Source organism: Pithys albifrons, chromosome 14 (genome assembly GCF_047495875.1).
Source record: "Pithys albifrons albifrons isolate INPA30051 chromosome 14, PitAlb_v1, whole genome shotgun sequence".
Taxonomy (NCBI): Eukaryota; Metazoa; Chordata; class Aves; order Passeriformes; family Thamnophilidae; genus Pithys; species Pithys albifrons.
Genome location: NC_092471.1, coordinates 19,685,478 through 19,706,764, shown reverse-complemented (window position 1 = coordinate 19,706,764; position 21,287 = coordinate 19,685,478). Strand labels below are relative to the sequence as shown.

General features: G+C 47.6%; 2 protein-coding genes and 1 non-coding gene across 10 annotated transcripts in view; 1 reads left to right on the top strand and 2 right to left on the bottom strand.

Moving 5' to 3' along the window:
- ATP7A (ATPase copper transporting alpha) overlaps window positions 1–15,088 on the bottom strand; it is a 38,255-nt gene extending 23,167 nt beyond the window's left edge. The window contains exons 1-8 of one of the 8 annotated variants that reach the window (XM_071569701.1): window positions 14,891–15,088; window positions 11,603–11,789; window positions 10,524–10,667; window positions 7,026–7,515; window positions 5,450–6,175; window positions 3,094–3,300; window positions 1,945–2,108; window positions 739–900 (exon numbers count right to left, since the gene is read on the bottom strand). In XM_071569701.1, coding sequence (XP_071425802.1) covers window positions 739–900; window positions 1,945–2,108; window positions 3,094–3,300; window positions 5,450–6,175; window positions 7,026–7,515; window positions 10,524–10,631 — 1,857 coding nt within the window. In that variant the 5' untranslated portion in view covers window positions 10,632–10,667; window positions 11,603–11,789; window positions 14,891–15,088. Of the gene's footprint in view, window positions 1–738; window positions 901–1,944; window positions 2,109–3,093; window positions 3,301–5,449; window positions 6,176–7,025; window positions 7,516–10,523; window positions 10,668–11,602; window positions 11,790–14,762 lie in introns of all 8 variants that reach the window. The other 7 variants (XM_071569706.1, XM_071569703.1, XM_071569702.1 and 4 more) reach the window with 7 other exon arrangements.
- A 1,008-nt stretch (window positions 15,089–16,096) lies between these two features.
- Window positions 16,097–18,590, bottom strand: COX7B (cytochrome c oxidase subunit 7B). The gene is made up of 3 exons (XM_071569274.1): window positions 18,347–18,590; window positions 16,835–16,959; window positions 16,097–16,294 (listed from the first exon to the last, which is right to left on the bottom strand). Exons 1-3 carry the CDS (start codon window positions 18,381–18,383, stop codon window positions 16,220–16,222), a joined length of 237 nt encoding a protein of 78 aa, XP_071425375.1. The 5' UTR covers window positions 18,384–18,590; the 3' UTR covers window positions 16,097–16,219.
- Window positions 18,591–18,689: 99 nt separating this feature from the next.
- Window positions 18,690–18,805, top strand: TRNAL-CAA (transfer RNA leucine (anticodon CAA)). Its single transcript has 2 exons — window positions 18,690–18,727; window positions 18,760–18,805. It is a non-coding gene; the product is annotated as a tRNA-Leu (tRNA).
- The last annotated feature ends 2,482 nt before the right edge of the window (window positions 18,806–21,287 follow it).

Here is a 21,287-nt window from a genome sequence, read left to right as displayed (position 1 = left end):
ACAGTCAGTTCTAAAATAACACTTTGTGCTCAGTTATTGCCAGATTATGGTGCAAGCCTTACCTTTGATTGACTTTATTTATTAACATTTCTGACATGATTGTTACTATTATTTAATTGCCTTGCTAAGAGAGAAAAGCAATCTGATGTAAAAACCAACCTTTCTAGAATAAAATGCTGTTTTAAAATGTGCCTTTCCAAAATGGTTATTCCTGAAGCACAGACATAGAGAAATCAAGGGAGAAAGCTGAGAAACTTATTTCACCTCTCCCCTGATACAGTACCTAATTTTTAAATAATTATTATGATAAATAAAGCTTCCAAAAGTAAATTCTGGCAATAAAGACAGTAATCAGAAAAATACAGGAATATTTCTCTGACCTCAGTTTAGCAGCAGAATTTACAGGACCAGACATCATTTATGGCACATGCCTGAGTTGCATTTATATTTAGTTCTATGTGAAATAAACTCTATTATATGATTAAAAGTGCTTATAGCTGGAATGTCCAACCCTACCACAGCCTGGCTTTTGTAGTATTTTTAAGTTTAGGCAAAGTTGTAACAGCATTTCTGAGCCAGAACACACACATTAAGTTTTAAAAACTTGCACTAAGAAGAAATCAGATGGTGAAGAGACCTCTATCTTTGCTTTAACAGCCTTCCCTTCTGTTTCTGGGGTGTGTAACTCCTGAAAGGACACTGGACATTTATGAGACTTGGTGCCTACATGGAACTCACCTTTATCACTTGAATAACATCTCGAGGACCAACAGCCTCAGGGTCGTATTTGATGTGGGCTTTGTTGGTTGCAAGAGCCACAGAGCAGTACAAAACACCTTTAGTCTTCATGAGGGTGGATTCTATCTTGTGCACACAAGAAGCACATGTCATCCCTCTCACCTGCAAAATAAAGTGCCTGCCTGTTACCCAAACCACACCTTATCTGGTAAGTGCATCTCAAAAAGCAGGAAAAGTGCTTGTGACTATCCTGCCTCATTTATTGCTTCATTCTGGGGTTTGAATTTGGTTATTTTAGGAAAATTTAGAAAATAACACTGTTAAATCAAATTTTGCAGTCCCAATATTAAAATAATATTGTATTATTGGTACCAAAGACTTCTTTTTTCCCCCCTTTGTAAGCTAGAGTATGAAAAAAACCCAGTGAGTTCCTAACCAAAATCATGGTTGCTTTTCAAAAGTGCATTTTTTTCTATTATTGTATCTTACTGTGGAAACAGTTTGCTGTAAAATTTCATTAGTAACAGGAGGTATCCACTGTGTTAACAGAAACTGAAAATTAAACATGGAGAAAAGGTATGATTCAGTTGAAAGGAATAGATGTTTTTATAACAGATGGTTACAAAAAAGATACTTTAAAATGAAATAACTATTATTAAACAATTAGTGAAGTAGACAGCATATATGAGAAACCTGTTTTGATCACACTGGGAGAAAGTTAAGGATCAGCTGTAGAATCACAGAACAGTTTGGGCTGGAAGGGATCTTAGAGACCATCTCCTTCCAACCCTCTGCCATGGGCAGGGATGTCCCCCACAAAATCCCATTGCTCAGGGCCCATCCAACCCTCCCAGAGGACACAGGGACAGGATTATTGAGTCCTGCCAAAGCTCTGGGGGCTCTCCAAGCTCAGGGCTGGGCACCCTGAGCCAGACTCAGCTTCCAAAAGTAAACTCTGGCAATAGGGAGAGTCATCAGAAAAATACAGGAATATTTCTCTGACTTCAGTGTAGTAGCAGTGAGCCAGCAGAACTTGCAGGGCCAGACATCATTTGTGACACACACCTGGGGTGCTCTGATATTTAATTTTATGTGAAATAAGCTCTATGATGTGATTAAACTTTAGGAAGCAGAACCCTTGCACAAGCACACCCCATGGAGAAAAGTAACAACAGCAGAGGTGTCAGGTTTTAATGACTATCTTACAACAAGCTCCAGAACTCCATCTCCTTCCCCACAGTTTTCCATGACAGTGGCTCCAAATCCCAGCTCCCGGATGAGCTCTGCAATAGCTGAGGGGTGGATGACAGCAGGGTTGTACCTCACTTCTGCCTTCCCTGCCATGAGGGCCACGAGGATGGAATGTATTCCTGGGAAACAAAAGGGGAGAGTGGCAGATCACACTGAAGGAAAATCCTGCATTTATGGCAACATGAGGGCACACACAGTTCATTGAAACTGGGGAAGGTATCATACTGTAAATAAAGAAAACATCTTTATTTTTGGAAGATACAGCACAAACACACCCACAGCATCTGAGTGTAGGTGGGACAGACAAAGCATTGCTCCCCTGAGTGGCAGGTTTGTAATAGGATAATTACAAACATTCTGTCCATGCTACATGAAAAGATGCTCTAACTCTCTTACCCTAACCCTAACCAAGAACTCCAAAGAGGTTCTTCTAAAATACAGTGCTATAGATTTTTCTGATCTGCATTTATCATTTCTAGAAGCCTTTTCTTCAAGGAAGAAGATGCATGAGAAGGGGCAGGTGTAACCATCAATTCTGTTGTACACTGAAATGACTTTCCTTCATCCATTTTCTAGGATGAAAAAATTAAAATTCAGATTAACCTGGAACACATCTACCTTCATTACAGTAATTAAACCAAGTCTGCATTAATGACTCTTTGTTACATCACAGTCATGCTCCTGCAAACAGACAGACATAAATGCCCTGACTGCCAGAGCTAAAATTAACCTGAGTCTCTTTAATCCACACTAATACTGTCCCTCTCTAATAACTCCCTCCCTTGCACACAGCTGCTTCTGCCTTTCAGCTGCACACCTGGGCACCTCCCTCCAGTGGGAAAGATTTGTCCTCCTTTCAAATTTTGATCCCTGTACTCTTTGGGGCACTCAGGTGCTGTTTTTCCAAGGGCAGTGTCTGGTCAGCACCTCCATAAAGCAGCACCACCGAGCCTGGGTGAGGTGAGCAGGCTGTTCCCACCCCTGGAGCACCTGCAATGTCCTCCTCCTGACAACCCACCCATGAAAACCACAGTGCAAAAGCCAGAAGGATCCTCCAGAACAAAGACACAGAAATGCAGCAGCTCACACTGACACTCCTCTTACCATCCTCCCTCCTCAGGTTCCTCTCGATGTTGGCCACGCACGACGCACACGTCATTCCTGTCACCTGCACGTAGCACTTGGAGATGGTCTTGGCCTCCTGCCTCCTGGGGTGGGCTGGGGGCACCTTGGAGGGTGGCTCAGGTTTGTGGGAGTCCAGCTGTGCTTCAGGGGAGGGCTGAGCTTTGGCCACGGGCAGCTCTGCCTTGGCTGGAAAGGAGATGACAGATCATGACCTCGTGAGCAGCCACTGCCCTGAGTGTGAGCTGAGTTACAGACACTGAAAATGGAATTGGATGTGCCTTGGCCATCAGATCCATCCACCTGTTTGTCAGTCAAGAGTCAGCAAAAGAAAACTAGACAAAGGGTTGGGCCACTGATTAACTCACTGTCTTGTGACTGTTTTTAGTTTTGCCTCTCCTCATTGTCTTTGTCCTTCTGCACATCCTTGGTCCTCTTCTCTAGGCTGTAAGTGGAACCTCTGCATTGCAACCTTAATTTTACACACAATTATAAAATTGTGTGACTTTACCTGGGGCACAAAGCTGAATTTGTAAGTATGTTTCATAAGCAAAGTCCATGATTTTGCCCTTAGACAAAAGTGCAGTGGAAGCAGAGACAGCTGCTCCTCCAGCAATCCAGGGAATGCTGCTCCTCACAGCAATCCAGGGAATGCTGCTCCTCACAGCAATCCAGGGAGAGCTGCTCCTCACAGCAATCCAGGGAGAGCTGCTCCTCACAGCAATCCAGGGAGAGCTGCTCCTCACAGCAATCCAGGGAGAGCTGCTCCTCACAGCAATCCAGGGAATGCTGCTCCTCACAGCAATCCAGGGAATGCTGCTCCTCACAGCAATCCAGGGAGAGCTGCTCCTCACAGCAATCCAGGGAGAGCTGCTCCTCCAGCAATCCAGGGAGAGCTGCTCCTCACAGCAATCCAGGGAATGCTGCTCCTCCAGCAATCCAGGGAGAGCTGCTCCTCACAGCAATCCAGGGAGAGCTGCTCCTCCAGCAATCCAGGGAGAGCTGCTCCTCACAGCAATCCAGGGAGAGCTGCTCCTCCAGCAATCCAGGGAGAGCTGCTCCTCACAGCAATCCAGGGAGAGCTGCTCCTCACAGCAATCCAGGGAATGCTGCTCCTCACAGCAATCCAGGGAATGCTGCTCCTCACAGCAATCCAGGGAGAGCTGCTCCTCACAGCAATCCAGGGAGAGCTGCTCCTCACAGCAATCCAGGGAATGCTGCTCCTCACAGTAATCCAGGGAATGCTGCTCCTCACAGCAATCCAGGGAGAGCTGCTTCTCCAGCAATCCAGGGAGAGCTGCTCCTCACATCAATCCAGGGAGAGCTGCTCCTCACATCAATCCAGGGAGAGCTGCTCCTCACAGCAATCCAGGGAATGCTGCTCCTCACAGCAATCCAGGGAGAGCTGCTCCTCCCAGCAATCCAGGGAGAGCTGCTCCTCACAGCAAGCCAGGGAATGCTGTGATTGCTCAGGAGCCCCAGGGTGGAAGGAATTAAATGGGAGCACCCAATTCCTTCTTCAGTTATTGCCACAAAAAAGCCCACGTTCTGTATGTATCAATATTTAATCTCCCTGAATCAAAAGTGCAGCTTCCCTGTCCCCCCCAGGAGGCTCCTCTTTCTATTAACACCTGATGGAGCTGGGGCTGCACAGGAATTTGGGAGGGGCACAGCCAGGACAGGCAACACAAGGATGGATAAACATCTGCCTGCCCATGGGAAATAACAAATTATTTCCTTGCTTTGCTTGCAGGGGCAACTTTTGCTTTATCTATTAAACTTACCTTTATCTAATTCACAAGCCTTTCACCCTTCTCTTTCCCCTCCCACCATGGGGTTGAGCAAGTGTGTGGGTGGTGCTGAGCTGCTCACTGGGGTTCTCCCACAGCAGCATCATTTTAACATTTCAGTCATGTCCACACTCTTCAGACTCTTGTCACTTCTGTCATGCCTGAGCCTGGTTAAATCTCCCTTCACCAGTTACTGCACAGCCTTAGATAATTCAATATTGAAGGAACTTCAGCACAGCAATCCATAATATTCTTCACAGCTGGCAAAGCTCCAATCCCATACTCATGCCATGAATATTATAAAGCAGCAAACAGGAACAGTAGTTGAACATGAGTATTTACCTGACATTTCTATTTCCAGGCATCTCAATCACTTTAATTAATCTGATGTATTAAAGGCTGTGCACATCTCTCTGATTATCTCACTGGCAGAGAAGATGGAAATTTCCACTTAGCAAGCACAAAGTGTGTGTCAGCTGCTGAACTTCATCAAATACTAAACAAAACTGGACAATCCTTTTGCATTTCAAAGTTTAATACCTCATTACCTGGCAAAGATGCATCAAATCCCATCTCCTCTATTGAGGACTGCAGGGCTTCTGGGCTGGTTTGCAGAGGGTCATATTCTATGGTCCCATTTCCATTGGAGAGGGAGACATGGACAGATTTCACCCCTGGCTTCTGGGCTATGACCCCCTCGATGGATTGCACACAGGAGCTGCAGGTCATGCCCTCAATATTGATCACAACCACCTGAGTGAGGGGCTGGCTGGGATCTCTCAGAGCTGGGGGAGGAGGTTTCAGTGGAGATGCCAGCACAGGGAAAAGTCCATCTTCATCCTCCTCAGCAAGGCTGACCCTGAAGGTCTGGGGAGACACAGCCTCTATGGCTTCCCTCAGCCTGTCTGTGCTAATTGAGTTTGGGTTATAGTTGATAACAGCAGATTTCTTCTCCAGTGAGACAACAACCCCTGTGACTGCAGGGAGTGCTGAGATGGTGCTCTGGATGTTGAGGACACAGGAGCTGCAGTGCATCCCATCCACCCTGAACACCACAGTCCTGCTCCCACTGGGGCTCTCCCTGTGTGCTGCCCCAGAGCCCCTGGGCTCAGCATTCCTCAGCCTCTCCAGGTCAATCCCACCCAGCTGCAGGGGCCTGGGCTGCTTTTTGAAGGATGCTGTGAAACCTGCTGCTTCAATCTGATGTTTGACTTCTTCTGCTGTGATTAGATGAGGCTGGTAGACAACAGCAGCTTCCTGATTGTCCAGAGACACTGGAATGTAACCAATAAAATCAATTAACCAATGAGATCACTGAATAAAAGTATGTGTTACTGCATAATAAGCATATCAACAGATCTTATCAAGGCTTTCCAAGAACACTTCAAATGGTCAGAGATGTAACTGCAACAGAAAGGAGATTGCACTGATTTGGGAATTTTTAAAAACTAAGTTCTTCAACCATTTTTTGTCTAGTACCCCAACAATTTTTAACTCCTCTTTTCCTCATGTTTTTGCATCACTACTCCTTACCAAATTTATCCTTTTATTAGGTTCTGTTGTGGTACATTTATGCCACAGCTAATTATACAGGCAAGTTGATCTTGCCTTTCCTATGTGGCAAAATAAATTTTTAATTTAACCAGAAAGATAAACTAATTTAAACTAAAACATAAAGAAGACATTTGGTATTAGAGATTTCTATAACTGGTAATAAAATTACAAAGCACAACTACTCCAGGCTCCCTACCAAGATACAAAGCCACCACTGAGCACTGTCACACTGACAGCAACAGCCTCTGTGCAATTTATCACAGAATCATAGAATGGATTGGGCTGGAAAAGACCACTGAGATCATCAAGTCCAACCCTTGGTCCAACTCCAGTCCCTTTACCAGATCATGGCACTCAGTGCCACGGCCAAGCTCAGTTGAAAAACCTCCAGGGATGGGGAATCCACCACCTCTCTTTTTTGTCCCCTTTCTTCACTTAGTCCAAATTAAACACCCAGTACCACAAACAGTCCCACACTCATCTCCCTCATGCCAACCCAAGGCACCTCCAGAATCCCATCAGAACGGGATGGCCAACCCCAGTGTCCAAGGAGACACCCCAAGGTTTTACCTCTGACCCGCTGGATGCCCTGCAGCTTTCCCAGCCTGCCCTCGATGGTGCTGGTGCAGGAGTGGCAGGTCATGCCCTCCACCCTGAGGCGCAGCAGGACGCTGCTCTCCTGAGCCCAGCAGGAATCTCCCCACCATCCAGGGGGCCCCTCTGCTGCTGAGACACTCAAATCCACTCCTGGGACCATCTGGACGATCTGCCTGGCATTGATGATGGAGGGAACGAAGGTCACCACTGCGGTTCTTTGGTCAGAGGACACTTTGATGCCCAGGATGCCTCTGTTCCTCAGCAGGGTGGCACAGACCTGCCTGGCAGTCAGGGCTGCCTGGGCAGGGATGCTCAGGGAAACAGAGTCAGGTGCAACAGGCTGTGGGTCCGAGTCAGCCAGTGTGGCATCAAATCCCATGTCATAGATGGCTTCCTGCAGGGTCACTGGAGTCTGGAGCTTGGAGTCATAAATGATCATGGCATTCTTCTCCTCCAGAGAGACCTTGGGAGGCAACAAACACAACCATTGAGCAAACTGCAACACAAAGGGTTGAGAACTGATACTACATCAGACTAGAAATTGTGTTTACTTGCAAATATTAGTAACACTCATCCAGCATTAACTTTCTCCCTCACTCCTCACCTTGAGGGGCAAAGCCAAACCAGCAGCCACCACTGAGTGACTTCTCTTTTGTGCAACAACTGGGCTGGAAAAAACAGATCCCAGCCCCTACTCCCCATTTCAGAATCCTTTCCAGGTCTGTCTGGCCACTTTTACTTACAACACCCAGACAGCACCAATGCATTTAATGAAACTCCTGGAGCCAAATTCTCCTGAATTAGGATGACTAACCCAATTCACTCCCTAAGGCAAAAAAGCCCACAGAAAAAACTGGAATCAGTCAGCAGTAATTCTAATGCAGTTAGTGGTTATTACCCTCAGGCTACAGGGTTGGAAGAAAACACTCCTTGAAAAAACCCACAGCTTTAAGAAGCAGTGAAAGGAGCTCAGTATTTCCAGGCATGGGAGGCACAGGCTGGGAACTTGTGAGCAAAACCTGCATCAGACCTCACTGAACAAAAGTCAGTTACAAAACCTGGGGTATGACAAACATTAAAGAAGAAGTTTTTCCTCTCTCTGTACATTTTGGTGATCCAGAGACATCCTGATTTGGTCCTGACCTTTCCCATCAGATGGTACAAGTACCCCCAATTTAATTTGCTCCCAAGGGATGATACATCAAACACAATAATTGCAGTTTCCAAAAGGAAAAAACGGTGCTCCCAACACATTATCAATCCAATTCCATCTTTCCTCTGGGCAAAGGTACAACCTAAACATCACAGTCATGATTACATTAGATGAGTTAAATCATTTTAAGAAGCAGCACCTCTCCCCATTTCTGTCCCAATTATGGGCCTGTGCAGAATTAGCAACAGGGGCATTCACTGCTTTCACTGCAGACCCCCAGGGACTGTCTGACCATGCACAGAGAGCTCCAAGCTCTGGTGTCAGAGCACCACAGACACACAGAAGGAAGAGGAAAAATTACATATTGCTGCTCTTTACCAAAATTTCCCTGTGTTTGCATGAACTTCAGGCAAAGGGAAACTGCAATGATGCATCTGGTGCCTCTGCAGGGCAAGTGCAGCACAACAACCCCCCCAAAACCAGCTCCAGGTGCTGAGCACACCCACCCTGCATGGCAGGTGTTCATCTAAGGCATTCCCACTACAACAGAAATTAATTTTTGATGAAACCAAGAAGATACTGCTTTCTTTGGAGTAAAATCAGCCACTACAGAATGTTCCAGCATGTTTTCAGGACACAGGGGCTAAATAAAAAATTAAACTTTGTGCTTTCCTGTTGCTGGTGTTGGTAGGGCTGTTCTTTCTACCACAGATTCCTTCCACCCAGACTTCAAATTGTTTCCATTAATAAAACTACTGTAAAATGATGTATTGAACAGGGATAATCAGCTCACCATGGAATACTCCACAGTCCACTATTCTGTCCATGACAAAAAAAAAAATACTAACAAAATACTGATATGTCACCCAAGCTAAGAAAAAATTTAAGATCAAGGCAGGCCAAGGAAACCTGGATTAGGGCAAATCTTGAGCTCTGAGCAGTTCAAGGTTACAGTTCTGCTGCCCTTTCTCTCATTTCCTCATGGACAGTACAAAGGAAAGGAAACTTCCAGTGCCTGAAAGACCTACCAGGAGTTTCCTGTGTCACCTGGATTTCCTGCCACTCTTATTTCACAGACCACAACAGAACAGCTTTTTCTTCATGGCAAGTCAACCACCTCACAATGACCTGGACACCTCAACCCACAGACACATCTGAGCCTGTGCAGTGACTTCTGTGCACCATCAGCTGGACAGAAAAGACCTGGAGGCTTCTGAGCAAACACTGACATTTGTGCAGCATGAGAGGCAAGGACAGCTCTCTTTTTTTTAACAGTGTAAGTTCTAAGGCTTTTGTTTTATTTTATTTTAAACCCTCCTGTTCTTGCATTTTTTATTTTATTTTTTTCCCACTTACTCCACAATACTGAATTAACTGTAAAGCAGAAAATTAAGAGCAAAATATAATGGCTCAGCTCCCACTGCAGTTGTCCCAGTTCAGCAGGTGGGACCAGTTTATCCCTGGGTGGGTGTGACCAAAGCTGTGCATTCTAAACCCTCTGGGCCATTGCCCAGCAACTGTTCCCAATGGCCCATTGGCAGCAGCTGCCCAGGGCACAGCTGAGCCCTCAGGCTGGGAGCTGGCTGGGAAAGAAGCCTGGCAGAGGAGCTGGGAGAACTGCCCTGCAGGGACTCCTTGGCACCTCCACACCCACCTGAGGGCTCAGCTCTGCCCATGGGCCAGCAACCATTCCAAAATCCCCCCTGACTGCCAGAGTCAGATCCCCCAGTGTGGAACTCCCTGCCCTGGGGGAGGCACTGGGGGCTCCCACCCAAACCTGAGGGGAGACAATCTTGGGGTTTGGGGACTTGGGGAACCACTGGTGGGATCCAGAGGAGGAGCAGACCCTGGCCAGGAGGAGCCCACCACTCTCCACCAGACTGTGCCATCATCTGCACCAACAGGTTTGTCCCTTCCTTTTCCTTTGGACTTGGGGGAACCACGTGGGGCTCAGCACAGGGGCCACCAAACCCCCCTGTGTTTGTGCCCCAGGGGGTGGGTTACACTGCTGGGGTTGGGGGTTAAACCCAATTTCTCTTTGTGCCATTGCATTTATTGTAATATTGTTATTAAATTGTAACTCTGACTTATAATCTCTCTTGTTTTGGATTCCTTTCTCCTGCTGGTTCACCTTTAAACCAGCACAGCAATAAAGCAAACACTTGTTTTCCTCTCATGCACCAGAAATACACTAATGCATCTCCAACATCAGCTTCCCCTGAAAGGTTCCCAACATGCTCTTCCCACATTATTTTCCTCCCTTGGGGCACAGTTTATTGTGGTTTCTCACAAAAAGGAGCAGTGACAGTGGGACTCACTTTAATGCTCAGGATCCCATCCAGCCTCCCAAGGTGCTGCTCAATGCTCTGCACGCAGGAGGGGCAGGTCATGCCCCCCACGCTGATGAACACGGACTTGGCCTCCATTGGGAAGTTCTACTCAAATCTTCTCATTGCTGTGGGCTGAAAACAATCAGATGTCAGTTCTCAAATCAGTTCACAAAGCCTGAAATCAAAACAGGGATGTAAATGCAGTGCAAGGTGTGCCCATGCTTTGGTTGGAACCCAAACCCTTCCATGAGTCTGTGATTTAACAAATATCATATTTAACCCCTTTTAACTCTAGTAAATGACAATATCTGAGGAAAGCTCTACAGAAAGATACTCATTATATTATTATTATTATTATTATTATTATTATTATTATTATCATCATCATTATCATTATTATCATTATTATCATTATTATTATTGCTCTTAAAAACATGGCCAGAAAAAAATTACTTAAATAAAATTAATTTGTAAAAATGCTACTGCAAAGGACTTTGTTTGCCCAATGTATAACCTGTTCAGTGACTGAGAGGGAAAGAAGGTAAAAGAAGTGATTTCCAGATTTTTTCTCTAAGATTTTGAACATTTGCATTATTTTTCCAAAGACCAGGAAAACAATCCCAGCTCATGTCTGGATGCAATGGCAGAAACAGCAAAATGTGATGGCTGATTGCAAACCTGAAGTTAAGACTTGCTTAACTTGATTTTTTATCCTTAGGACTTATCTTGGAAAACCAAATTATGTTAACAATGGTTAGTAAAATTAATTTTCTTCCTCCTTAGTGACATTTCCAAGCTGTTCCCTCTTACAGAAGGTCTGGAAGTTTCTGCTTTCACTTTGAGATGTGCCACAAACCACGCAAGAACACCAGGAAGTTTCATCAGAGAAACAGGTTTTCCCCCCTAATGCATAAAACTGAATGTTGAAACTTAATAAACAAGAAGTAAAGACAGTATAAAAGTGGGAATTAGTGACTTTTCCAATAAATGAAATAAGATCTCATCTTTGCTAAGGGCAGAAATAAGACAATTCCACCTGAAGAGTGAATACAGATCTCACTTCTCACCTGCTCTGAGAAGTTACTGGAAACACTCACAAATATTTGTGTAGAAATATTCACACATTACAGACATACAGAACTGTTTAACATCTTTACTGATGATTTAGATGAGGGGATTGAGTCCATCATCAGCAAATTTGCTGATGACACCAAGTTGGGAGGGAGTGTCGAGCTGCTGGAGGGCAGGAGGGCTCTGCAGAAGAAAGAAAGAAAGAAAGAAAGAAAGAAAGAAAGAAAGAAAGAAAAAGAAAGAAAGGTTTTATCTTATTCAATGCATTGGTCCATGTATAAAACACCCATACCATCACTTAATAAAGAATTTTAGGGTTTGACAATACAAAGAAATGGCAGTTCCCCTCCAGTTTAACAGCTCTCTATTGAGTTTCATTTTCTTGGAGAAAGTCAGGTAATGTTGCTATGAAGTCAAGGAAACAACTGAAAGAAATTTCTCCTTTCAACAGGAATGTCTTCCCATGGAAAGGGAAATCCAACAGTGAAAAAGCACCAGGTAACAGACACTCAGATTCATCCCAGTGTTTTTCTGGGATGTGCCAATAGCAGTCACTGTAAGTGAAATATCTGAGGCAAATAAGGTTGGATGAAGTGCAAGTGAAGAAATTCAGAAATTCATAAACTCACACTTTCAAAAAAAAATAAAATTAAAGAACCAACCAACCAAACCCACACAAACTAAAAAATGAACACAAAGCAATGCAAAGAGGAAATAAACCCCCCAGAAAACACTCTGGTGATTCCAACCTGAGCTAACCCAGGCAGCACAGAGTGACCACGGACACACTTCGTGCCTGTTCTGGCAGCAGCACAGCTGGGAAGGACACTGTGCCTCTGCCTCAGTGCACAGCTCCAGATTTCACCAGCTTTCTGTGTATATATTCCGTATATAATTCTGTATTTTTATATATAATTTACAGCAGCTGAAATTCAGAGAGGTCAGAGCTGGGTAAGTGTCACACAGACACCAGAACCAGGAGCTGTCGGGTTTAATTACAGCCTTTGGATTTTATTAAATTTCCAAATGGCCAAGTGCTACTTAGCTCACTTTATTTTGGCAGCAGAAAGGCCAAATTACTAATTACACCAAGTGGAAAAAGAGGTGGCTGTCCCTAAAGGAAAAGAGCAAAGGGCAGCAAGAAGGGGAAAAGCTGCATCATCATCTCACCCTCGGGCTCACAAAAGGTGATGCCCAGCACAGACCCAGCTTTTAAAGGGTTCATGGGCAGACAGAGCCTTTGGAAAGAGTGCCTGGATAGGAGATATCCTGGAAATTCTCACGGATATGTGAATGAGGTTTAATCATTGAGAGAGAAACTGTATCTGTAATAAATGTCACAGTAGGTGACGCCCTAAAGAGGCTGCAATTCGTGTTGCTCAAGACTTTAACAAGCCCTGCTTGCTCAGCAGACCATGGAAATTGCTCTCAGGGAATTTATTTCTATACCAACTGTGTGGGGAAAAAAAGCAGATATTGAAAACATTCTGCTTGGTTTCTAACAATTTTATAGTACTTGAGAGAAACCCTTTGCAAACCTTTTACTTTCTCGTGACCTTCCAGCAACTTTTCAGGTCAGATTTTTGGAGAATGTTCCCTTGGAATAATCATAAGGAATAAAAAATAATGTACAAGCTCTTGTTATGTAAGGCCTGACTCTTCAGCTGAGTCTCAAACTACTTGGCACAACAGTGAGAAATGCATTGCACAGAGAAAATAAGAATAAAACAGTCAATGACAGGCAGTGCTAACTTTGCTTCCCTGATCTGCCTGCTGGGAAGTCAAAGAGCTCCATGACTTTCCTCTGTAAGGAAATACATCATAATTATTAATTTCTAATCGAATTGTGTTTGTGCTGACATTGTAACACCCACAACCACCTCCCACAGTATCAAATCTTGGCCTATTGACATCCAGAAACACAATTCAGCGAGTATTTAAGTACAGAAACACAATGAAAGATTTTAAGCAACTTCACACTAACGATGTGCAATTTCCAGAATAAGCACAAGGAGAGGCAACACTTAAAGCTGTTTTGCTCTGGCTCATTTTCACGAGATTTTACCCCAAAGCATCACAAATAACTATCTGTCCTTTTGCAGAGTTTGCTTTTGATGAAAGCACTGGAAAAGAAGTACAGGGTGCAGCCGGCATAGGGTGACACAGGGTGACACAGGGTGACATAGGGTGACATAGGGTGACACAGGGTGACATAGGGTGACACAGGGTGACACAGGGTGACACAGGGTGACATTGGGTGACATAAGGTGACAAGAAGCAAAGCGCTAAGTCAGATGTTTCACAGGGACAAGTTGAGCTGCTCAGAAGTGGCAAAAAGACCTCGGAGCACAGACCGAGACTGCGTCACCCCGGGACCCGCACCCAGCCCCGCACCCACGCCGGGACCCGCACATGGACCCGGACACAGCCTCGGGACCCGCACATGGATCCGGGATCCGCACACAGATCCGCACCCAGCTCCGCACCCACCCCGGGACCCGCACCCAGCCCCGCACCCACGCCGGGACCCGCACATGGACCCGCACCCAGCCCCGGGACCCGCACATGGATCCGGGATCCGCACACAGACCCGCACCCAGCTCCGCACCCACCCCGGGACCCGCACACGGACCCGCACCCAGCCCCGGGACCCGCACCCAGCCCCGGGACGCGCACATGGATCCGGGATCCGCACACAGACCCGGGACCCGCACACAGCCCGGGCTGAGGGGGCTGCGGGGTCCGCCCCGTCCCCAGCGGGTCCCTCTCGCCCCTCGGGGCACACGGACCCGGCACCGCGTCCCACCCGTCCTGCCGGGCACCGGGGCTGTGGGACCCCGAGGGAGCTCCGGACTGATCGGGCACGGCGGGGACCCCCCGCACCCACCGGGATCCCCCCGCACCCACCGGGATACCCCTGAACTCACCGGGATCCCCCCGCACCCACCGGGATACCCCTGCACCCACCGGGATACCCCTGAACTCACCGGGATCCCCCCGCACCCACCGGGATCCCTCCGCACCCACCGGGATACCCCTGAACTCACCGGGATCCCCCCGCACCCACCAGGATCCTCCCGCACCCACCGGAATCCCCCCGCACTCACCAAGCACGGCGGGATCCCCCTGCAGTCCCCGGGATCCCCCTGAACTCACCGGGATCCCCGTTCCGCCCTCACTGGGGGCACAGCCCGGTCCGATCCCCCGGTCCGATCCCCGTTCCGCACTCACCGGGGGCACAGCCCGGTCCGATCCCCCCGTTCCTCTCCCCGTTCCGCACTCACGGGGGGCACAGCCCGTTCCGATCCCCGTTCCGCACTCACGGGGGGCACAGCCCGTTCCGATCCCCGTTCCGCACTCACGGGGGGCACAGCCCGTTCCGATCCCCGTTCCGCACTCACGGGGGGCACAGCCCGGTCCGATCCCCCGGTCCGATCCCCGTTCCGCGCTCCCGGCCCAGGCACGGCCAGGCCTTTCCCCGCCCCCCGCGCCACGTGACCAGCGACGCGCGCCCCACCCACGTGACGGGGCGGTACCGCCGCCAGCCGCGGTCGCGCTCGGTGTCGCGTTATCGCGACAGGCGCGGCGGAACAAACGCGTCCCGGTGCTGCGGGGCCGCTCCCGCAGTAACCCTCGGCCCCGGCAGGGCCCGCAGCGCTCGGGAAGGGCCCCGCTCCCAACGCGGCACTGCACGCGGCTCCGCTGCATCAGAAACGGGGACCGCTGTGCTGCTCAGGGATTCAGACTGACCCGGAGGTTTACACAGCCTGTACACACCTCACATCTTTCCTAACAGATTTGGAGTGCACAAGAATTCCCTGGGAGTGTCCAAGGTCAGGTTGGACAGGGCTTGGAGCAACCTGGGACAGTGGGAGGTGTCCCTGCCCATGGCAGGGGGTGGCACTGGATGGGTTTTAAGGTCCCTTGCAACCCAAACCATCCTGGGATTCTCTGATAAATACCAGCAAGAGTTCTTTCCCCACCACATTAATCAAGTCTACACAGCAGTCAAATGCAGAAGCAGGGCCTTACAACAGGACTGGCCCCCAGGTCCCTTCCACCCCAAACCGTTCTGTAATTCCATAAGACTTCACAGGAAAGTCCCATTTCTCTCCCCTCCAGCGAGTAGCAGAGCAGGGACGGTGCCTGTGGAGCCAACTCAAAGCTGAAGTTAATGTCTCACAACTCTGAGAGTCCTCACAGAGAAGCAATTGCTGGCAGGGTGATTCAAGACATAAGAATCCTTTTGTGGGTAAAAAATGGGATCTCAACTTTGCCATTACAAGTCAGAGGTAAAGGGATGTGCACCCTGCAGGGGGAGTGCAGGGAGGCTGATTTACACACACATCTGGCCCAGTGGACAACTCAGTGAAGTCCTGGATTTGTCCTTTGCAGGAACAGCTGGGACTACCTAAAATTAGTTTAATTTTTTATACTAATTCTTACACTTGAGCAGACTGTGAGCACAGAGGAACCCTCGAAGAGCCAGACAGGTTTCTGGGTGTTTATTAGACCAGGAATGCCACTGTAGAAGTGGTAATCAGGGAACAAATGCCATTACAGGACCATTTTCTTGGTGAAAGTTCAGACCAGTGTGTCAGAAGCAGAGGCTTTCACTCCCTCCATTCTCTTGGAGTGATTCTGCCAACAGGTGACAAGCCCCACTCCATTCCAAGCTGTGTGAGCACCTGTAAGAGCATAAAACCCAACATTACTAACTCTGAAATCAAGGAAACCTTCTGACAGATTGTTATTGTTTCCAGGTCAGATTTCGTGTATTAGAACATGACATCTCATTGATTTTCTAATAAACCAAGTGGAATATATTTATATTGAAGAGTATTCAAATATTTCAGCTTTCTGTTAAAAAATATCCCCTTTTAGCACAAAGAATCTGGAATTTAAAATCCCATCACCATACTGGTATTTAATCTAGAAATTTTTCTGCTAATACTTGTATGGGTTAGAAATCCCAAGGAAAGCAGAAATCATTTGTGTTTCTCATACATTTTCAAAACAGGCAATAGATTGACACAGAACTTTGTGTAACAACTCAAAATCAAGATGTGAATTAACAAAACTTTTATTTTCTCACATCCCTGTTCACTCACATAAGCAGCTCCCAAATTCTGACCACTTCAGTTATTCCAAAGAAGCCTTCATGAAACTCAATCCCCTTTGCATTTAACAGCTTGAACAGCAACTGAACAGTGAAAAAATCAACTTACATATCCCCAGACAGTGGTGAAAACAGCAGCTCCACCCAGGAGGACGAGGTTTCCATATTTATCATGGAAGTTGGGCTCGTGCTTGCGATGGGCCTGCCTGACCGTGGTGTGCTGGATGCCACGAGCTGAGGGGTGGGAGACACAAGCACAGAAATCAACCCAAAGACACTTTTAAATAGTCCTGTTCCTCTAAGAAAATATTTTGTTTAGTACTCGACATTTTCAGCTTTCCACATACAAACATCTATCCTGTCAGAAAGGGTATTAATATCAGCATTTTCAGGATGAAAATGGCAGGTATGGGTAACACCTTCCTCATTCCTTCAGGATTTTTTAAAGGAGGTGAAGGAGGAAATGGAAATAACTGTGGGCACGATATAAACAACAGAAAGCAAAAATATGGAAAGGAATCTTCAGATGATGTACATAATAAATGTACACTATAAAGGCCACATTAAGGAGAGGACAGCACTGAAGAATCAAAGCAGCTACAAAACAGATTGTTTATAGCTGTGTTTAAAGCCCTTGATGGGACAGTGACATGGACAAAATCTTTACAAACTATAATCTTTTAGTCCCAGGTCGGTGGGCTGTGTTTATCCAGCCATGACCAGAGAAAATGATGGCAATACCCATAATATTATTAGAGCCCTCATATGCTCTGTGAGGCTGCACAAGGGGTTTTTTAAACATAAGAAAGGCTGAATATCCACCCAGACACGTTTAAGTGCAAGCACCTCGGGCCCTGCACAGCCTGAACCACATCTGAGAGGCCCAGATGAAGCACTGGGGAATCTGTATCAGTGGTGACTTTAACCTTGAGGGAAGGGAAAAGGGAAGGTTTGGGAAAAGGGAAGGGAAAAGGGAAGGTTTGGGGAAAGGGAAGGTTTGGGGAAAGGGAAGGTTTGGGGAAAGGGACGGTTTGGGGAAAGGGAAGGTTTGGGGAAACGGAAGGTTTGGGGAAAGGGAAGGTTTGGGGAAAGGGAAGGAAAAAGGGAAGGGAAAAGGGAAGGGAAAAGGGAAGGGAAAAGGGAAGGGAAAAGGGAAGGGAAAAGGGAAGGGAAAAGGGAAGGGAAAAGGGAAGGGAAGGGAAAAGGACAGTGTCTTTATGACGTTCTTGGTCTTTGTGAGGATGCCACCAACATGTGTCGTTGTGAGGACAGGTCCATTGTAAACTTAATGGGCCTTACGAAGACATGGTCATTATGAGGCTTAGGGCCTTTACGGTTATTAACTACACTGTGTCGCCTCAGGTTACCAGATCTGGATGCACCTTTAGTTACAAGAAAAGAAAGCACCGCGGAAGGGAACTCAAGGTCAAAAAGCAACTAGGAGATAAAAAAGACAGAAAGAAAGGGGAAAAGCAGGATGCGAAGGACGCCAGAGCCGCCCCGGCCCCGCGGTGCCCTCAGGACGCTGTCCGGAGCGGGCCCAGGGACAGCACAGCCCGGGAGGGGCCGGCACAGCCCGGACAGACCCCCAGGGACCCCCTGCACCCCGGCCCGTCCTTACCGGCGAGGCTGAGCGCGGCCCTGGCCGAGGGGAACATGGTGCGAGCGGAGCCGTCCGTGCCCTTGGCCGCGCCGGGGAACAAGATGGGCGCGGCGGAAGTGGCGCCGCCGGGGGCTGTGGGTAATGCCGGGCTGTGGGTAGAGCTGGGGCTGTGGGTAATGCCGGGCTCCGGGAAACGGCGGCTCCTCCTCGCTCCGCTACACCGGCTCTGCAGCGGCTCTGCAGGGGCTGCGCGGCACTGCCCGGCACGGACTGAGGGCTGGAGGGCGGGGAGAGGCGGAGAGAGCGCCGAGCGCGGCTGCCACAGCACTAAGGCCACTCCCGCCGCAATCGCTCTCGCAGTGTCAGGATGGCCGAGTGGTCTAAGGCGCCAGACTCAAGGCGTGCCGCGCCTTCCCCGCGCGGGTTGGGTGTTCTGGTCTCCGTATGGAGGCGTGGGTTCGAATCCCACTTCTGACACCAATTTTGCGCCTTTTTTTCCTTACGTGTGAGTTTGGACGCCCAGTCAGGGATTTCAGTGCAAATGGAAGTTAGAAATCATTTTCTGACTGTGCTCCAATAGACAAATAAAACCCACTTCCAACACCACTTTTTTGCCGGTTTTCTCTTTACGTGTGAGTTTGGACTCTCAGTCAGGGATTTCAGTGCAAATAGAAATCAGAAATAATTTTCAGGGTGTGCTGGAATAGATGAATCAAATCTGAAGCATCAGTACATCCCCATCTCTCTGTGGTTGGTCCAGGTCAGAGCCACGACTGAGGAACAGCCCCGTGTGTTTGCAATTAGAAACAATTTTCAGAGTGGGCCGGAATAGACAAATAAAACCCACTTCTGACACCACTTTTTTGCAGTTTTTTTCTTCCTGTGTGAGTTTGGACTCTCAGTCAGGGATTTCAGTGCAAATAGAAATCAGAAATAATTTGCAGGATGTGCTCAAATAGACAAAACCCAAAGCATCAGTAAATCCCCATCTCTCTGTGGTAGGTCCAGGTCAGAGCCACAACCTGCTCCACACCAGCTGAGGAACAGCCCAGTATGTTTGCAATTAGAAATAATTTTCAGTGTGTGCTGGAATAGACAAATAAAACCCACTTCTCACACCACTTTTTCACCATTTCTCTTTTTACATCTGAGTTTGGACGCCCAGTCAGGGATTTCAGTGCAAATAGAAGTTAGAAATCATTTTCTGACTGTGCTCAAATAGACAATAAAATCCACTTCTGACACCACTTTTTGCAGTTTTTTTCTTTATGTGTGAGTTTGGACTCTCAGTCAGGGATTTCAGTGCAAATAGAAATCAGAAATAATTTTCAGGGTGTGCTTGAATAGACGAATAAAACCCAAAGTGTCAGTAAATCCCCATCTCTCTGTGGTAGTTCCAGGTCAGAGCCACAACCTGCTCCACACCAGCCGAGGAACAGCCCAGTGTGTCTGCAATTTTAACAATATTTGTCACACCCAACCCAGCAATCTGCATCCATGTGTAAGATTAAGCAAGCTCACACCTTTGGGGAGTGACCAATTAAGCTCCTTGACGTTTCTTTGACATTTCTGTTTTGGTGTTGAGGGTTTTTTTGGAGTCAGGGATGTGCATTCCAGCCCTTTGCCACAGTGCTGGGACCGTGGGCAGCCTGAGCAGCACTTGGTGTGTTCAAAGAGCCACAGGGGCTGTGAGGAATCCGAGATGTGTCTCATGGTGAGGAGCCATTGAGAGTGTCCAGTAGAGGCCACGAGGATGAGGAGGGGTCTGGGGCATCTCTGTGATGAGGAGAGACTGTGGGAGTCTGCAGGAGAGAAAACTGAGAGGCAATTTCATTAATCCATAGAAATATCTCCAAGGCAGGTGCCAAGAGGAAGGTGCCAGGCTCCTTTTGGCAGTGCCCACTGACAGGACTGGCCACAAACTAAAACACAGGAAGTTCCACCACAACATGAGATAGAACTTCTTTATGTTGAGGGTGGCAGAGCACTGGAATGAACAGCTGCACAGGAAGGGCAGGGAGTCTCCTCTCTGGAGACATTCAAACCCACCCAGACAGCTCCTATTGTTGCAAAATGTAAACTTTTCTTAAGAAATGAAGTTCTATGATGTTTGGCATTTGTAATAATAATCAAGAAGGGAAATTTAACCTGTGAAACAGGGAGTAGCCAACAAGCTCTGAGTGATGTCCAGGTGTTTAAAAACCAAATTACTTGTTGGTAGAACTGCACTGTGAAGGTTTAGGGCTGGACATAGTTCAGTGACCTCAGACCTGGCGGGAGGTTAACAAAGCTTGGGAGAAGGATGTACCACTGACAGTGGGCACAAAGAGTACAGAATTCGTGGCCCACAGGGACATCTGGCAGAACTCCCAAGGTCAGGAAGAAACTCATCAGTCCAACTGAGCAACTGTGCTGGGACAGAGCGATCCTGGCAGTGACCCAGGAACCCCTGACCCAAAAACCAAGGCAGACCGAGAATCATTCACCAATAGAATATTAATTAATAAAAGACTGTGTAACTTGCAGCTGATGGACACTAATTCCTGTGTTTGCTAAAATGTATAAATAGTAAAAAGTTTTGGTAGCTGTGGTGCTTGATTTGTGGAATACCATTGGGTACTCAGGCTTGGCAACCCTGAAATAAATACTCGGTGTCTCTGGAGGGTGTCATTGCTAGGCTGTTGCTCACCGGGAAACGAGTGCGGTTTCTGGGGACAAGAAGTGTCTGTCACCTGCTCACAGCGGCTGGCAGGGGCTTCCCTCCCTCCTTCCTTCTCTCCCTCCCTCCCTTTCTCCATCCCTCCCTTCCTCCTTCCCTCCCTTCCTCCTCCCTTCCTCCTTCCCTCCCTTCCTCCTTCCCACCCTTCCTCCTCCCTTCCTCCTTCTCTCCCTTCCTCCTCCCTTCCCTCCCTTCCTCCTCCCTTCCTCCTTCCCTCCCTTCCTCCTCCCTTCCCTCCCT

What these genes read in the sequence shown, in the direction of transcription:
- COX7B (XM_071569274.1), bottom strand. Translation starts at nt 18,383, where the DNA reads ATGTTCCCCTCGGCCAGGGCCGCGCTCAGCCTCGCCG. An exon ending in GGCCGCGCTCAGCCTCGCCG is followed by an intron (nt 16,960 to 18,346) that starts GTAAGGACGGGC and finishes CCCACCCCTCAG; the next exon opens with CTCGTGGCATCCAGCACACC. An exon ending in TCACCACTGTCTGGGGATAT is followed by an intron (nt 16,295 to 16,834) that starts GTAAGTTGATTT and finishes ATGCTCTTACAG; the next exon opens with GTGCTCACACAGCTTGGAAT.